Source organism: Ursus americanus, chromosome X (genome assembly GCF_024610735.1).
Source record: "Ursus americanus isolate L20-20 chromosome X, mUrsAme1.1.p, whole genome shotgun sequence".
NCBI lineage: Eukaryota > Metazoa > Chordata > Mammalia > Carnivora > Ursidae > Ursus > Ursus americanus.
Window position 1 is genome coordinate 79,854,052 of NC_142164.1, and position 3,402 is coordinate 79,857,453.

A 3,402-nucleotide genomic window follows, 5' to 3' on the forward strand; every position below is an offset into this window, starting at 1 on the left:
AACTCAAAGGCCCACGTGGAAGCGCTCATGACCCTGGTCACAGTGCGGGAATTGAACTCCCTGTAGAAAGAGATTTCCAGCCTGCGAGGTGCGGGGCGCCTGCGCAGTGGGCCCAAGGCGCCGCGCGCGCGCCCGCGCGCGCTGCGGGAGCCGCGAGACCCCCGCCCCCGCCCCTCGCCCTGCAGCGTGAACGCGCACGTGAATGGGGACGGGGACGCGGACGCGGACGCGCACGCGAATGCGCCTCACCTCGCTCAACCCCTGCCCGGCGGCTGAGGAGGGAGGGAGGCGCGCGCGGGAGCCGCGGGTGGGCGGTGTGCGGAGTGGCGGACCCGCTGGCGGTGGAGGCGGCGGCGGCGGCGGGGGCGGGGCGGCGGCACGAGGGCGGGCGCGGGGGCGGCGGCGCCTCGTCCACTCAGGCGGCTGCGATCGGGACCCTCTGGCCCGCACGAGGGACGAACTGACTGACGTACCTCGCCCGCCCCCGCCCCGCCCCTGCCTCATCTCCCCCTGGGCTCCCGGGGCTCACTCCTGGAGCGCCTTCTCTCCCTGCGGCTCTCCTCAGCCCTTTCTCTCCCCGGCACCTCAGGCGGCGGCGGCGGCGGCGGCGGCGGCGGCGACCCCAGCAGCAGCAGCACTGAGCGACGCGAGTAGGCGGCCGAGACGATGAAGTGCAAGCCGAACCAGACGCGCACCTACGACCCGGAGGGGTTCAAGAAGCGGGCGGCGTGCCTTTGCTTCCGGAGCGAGCGCGAGGACGAGGTGCTGTTAGTGAGTAGCAGTCGGTACCCTGACCGCTGGATCGTGCCGGGCGGGGGCATGGAGCCCGAGGAGGAGCCGGGCGGTGCTGCAGTCCGAGAGGTGTTCGAAGAGGCGGGAGTCAAGGGGAAGTTAGGCCGGCTCCTGGGCATTTTCGAACAGAACCAAGACCGCAAGCACAGAACGTACGTGTACGTACTGACCGTCACTGAGATTCTGGAAGATTGGGAAGATTCGGTTAGCATCGGGAGGAAGCGAGAGTGGTTCAAAATCGAAGATGCGATCAAGGTTCTCCGCTGCCACAAGCCCGTGCATGCCGAATATCTGGAAAAACTCAAGCTGGGCGGTTCCCCAACCAATGGAAACTCCGCGGCTCCGTCCCTGCCACAGAGCGATGCCTAGTATGTACCGCTCCTGCACAGACTTCTGCTTTACGCCTACCTTAGAATAAATAGTGCCCGGAGCACTCTCATTCCTTGTGCGGTCTCACGGGGAGGAGGGGGGGCTTCTTTTGTCTCCTTGGCAGACCTCTGAATCACGCTTGCAAACTGTCTCAGTTGCCAGGCACTGTTTTCAGACAATTTGCACGTTTTTCAGATGCTTTGAAAATCGCTGCTTGGTAGCACCGTAACAGATTTCGGTAATCCTAAACCACATGGGTTTGTTGTTTGTTTGTTTGTTTGTTTGTAGAAGGTGCCTTAACTGCTTGCCCAGCCTTTAGCGTGTGTGTGTGTGTGTATGTACACGTTGTGGTTTTATTACATTGCACACACGTGTGTGTGTGCACGCGTGCGTTTTTGGTACCAATCTTGTGGTTTGTTTTGTAGTTGAACGCCTTTAAAATCTGAACATCTTGGTTGTGTGGCATCTTTATTTTTTTTTTCTTAACTTGCTTTCTGTTTCACTGCATTAGCCCTTGCTAGCAAGCCCTTCTTGATGGGAATTGGTTTAAAGATTATTCATATATATATATATATATATATATATATGAATTTAAAAAGTATTTAAGAAATTTTACATCTTGTGGTGTTTCCGCACTGGGCAATAATTTTGTGTTCAGTAATGTGATCTAATTTGCCATTTTCAGAAGTTTCTTTACTTTTACGTACATGATTTGATTTTCAAAAGCATTTTCACCAGTGGTATTTTGTTGTTGCTTATTTGAAATGGCCGTTTCCCATATAGCCCGAATGTAATTTAGTAAAGTACTACTTTATACTGTGAATATCTTCTTGGGAATGTATTGTTAGCCAAACACATCCTGCTATGTACATACTATCATGAAAACTGTATTCATAGAGTGTGATTTAGTATGTTCAACTTCCAACTTCATTGCCCCATTCCAAATATCCTAAAACAACCATGGTCTCTCAATATAAACTAGTTTTTGAAAGAAAGTTATTTCACATATTTGAATGTAGTGACATTCCAGGTAACATTCCTACAGGTAACCATAGAAATGGAATTTATATGGTGATAAGATCCAAATCCAGTGAGGTACCTTTCTTGATACTCAGCTTTTACAGACTTCTTAAACTGTCAGGACACCTGAACAATCTCTCTTAAAGATTTAAGATAAATATTTTGTGTCAGAAGACAAACTCTTTTTGGTGCCAAACTAAAAATTCTTATATTTGCCTTGCTAACTTGCTTGAGACGAGGAATACCATCTAAAATACTTTAGTCTGTCTTGAAACTTCCTCTGTTCCACCCCAGCCATGTTAAAAAGTAGGTAAAAATAAAGCCAACTTCATGAAGTGGGTACTGTGGGGTGGATAGTTCATTCCTAATTTTTAGGGCAACTGAGAATATGTCATATCTTTAATCATTACTGATAGGTTTTTCTGTGTCACTCAGCTAACTTTGGGAGTCACTTATATGCACTCTATTAAGAAATTTTGAAAGTCTAGATATTTCTTGGAACTCCTTATCTTCTCTTAGGAAGGTTGAAGAAAGCCTGTTTTGTGAAGAGAGTATAGGTGGGTAATATCATCTTACCTATAACATCTAAGATCTAGAAAATATTCTACAACCTAGTAAGAAATGTAAGTGAATAATATCTAAATACTTTGTTATTCTGCATATTAACGTTTTAAAAAGAACACAGTCCCTCATAGAATTGACTTGTTACCTTTTTTTTTTTAACTTTGGTGCAACCATTTTTTTTAAAAAAAATCTTTGCCATGTATAAATGTCTGAATAAAGTACATATTTTAGTTAACAAAAATTAATATTGTCAAAGGAATGAGTAGAAAATCAACAGCTTTTAAAAACCAGTTATATAATTTCATATTGTAAATTATGCAGAATCATCTAATGTTTTTCAAAAATGTTTCTTTGTACAGAAAGATGTGTCTTATTTTTTAAACTTTCTAAATTCTACACATTGACCTTTCCTGTTAGAATAATCTAAATAGATATTCTCTGTAACCTGAGAATTTTCAAAATATAACTAACCTAACCTAACCATGTGTATAACTTACATCCTCTAAGAATTTGATGCACAGTTGGAATTTTCTCCCTGCAGAGTCAGTATATAGCACCCATGGATTATTTATGTGATGATTGCACAAAAAATGAACAGATGAATCTTTCAGCTCACACCCCCCCCAAAAAAAACAGGGCATTGATCAAAGATAATTA

General features: G+C 46.2%; 1 protein-coding gene across 1 annotated transcript; it reads left to right on the top strand.

Annotated features, from left to right (window-relative positions):
• Positions 1 to 335: 335 nt before the first annotated feature.
• On the top strand, positions 336 to 1,695 carry LOC123789971 (diphosphoinositol polyphosphate phosphohydrolase 3-beta). The gene has a single exon (XM_045793915.2). It carries the CDS (start codon positions 667 to 669, stop codon positions 1,159 to 1,161), a length of 495 nt encoding a protein of 164 aa, XP_045649871.1. The 5' UTR covers positions 336 to 666; the 3' UTR covers positions 1,162 to 1,695.
• Positions 1,696 to 3,402: the final 1,707 nt, after the last annotated feature.

Coding starts and splice junctions, on each gene's coding strand:
- LOC123789971 (XM_045793915.2), top strand. CDS start 667: ATGAAGTGCAAGCCGAACCAGACGCGCACCTACGACCCGGAGGGGTTC.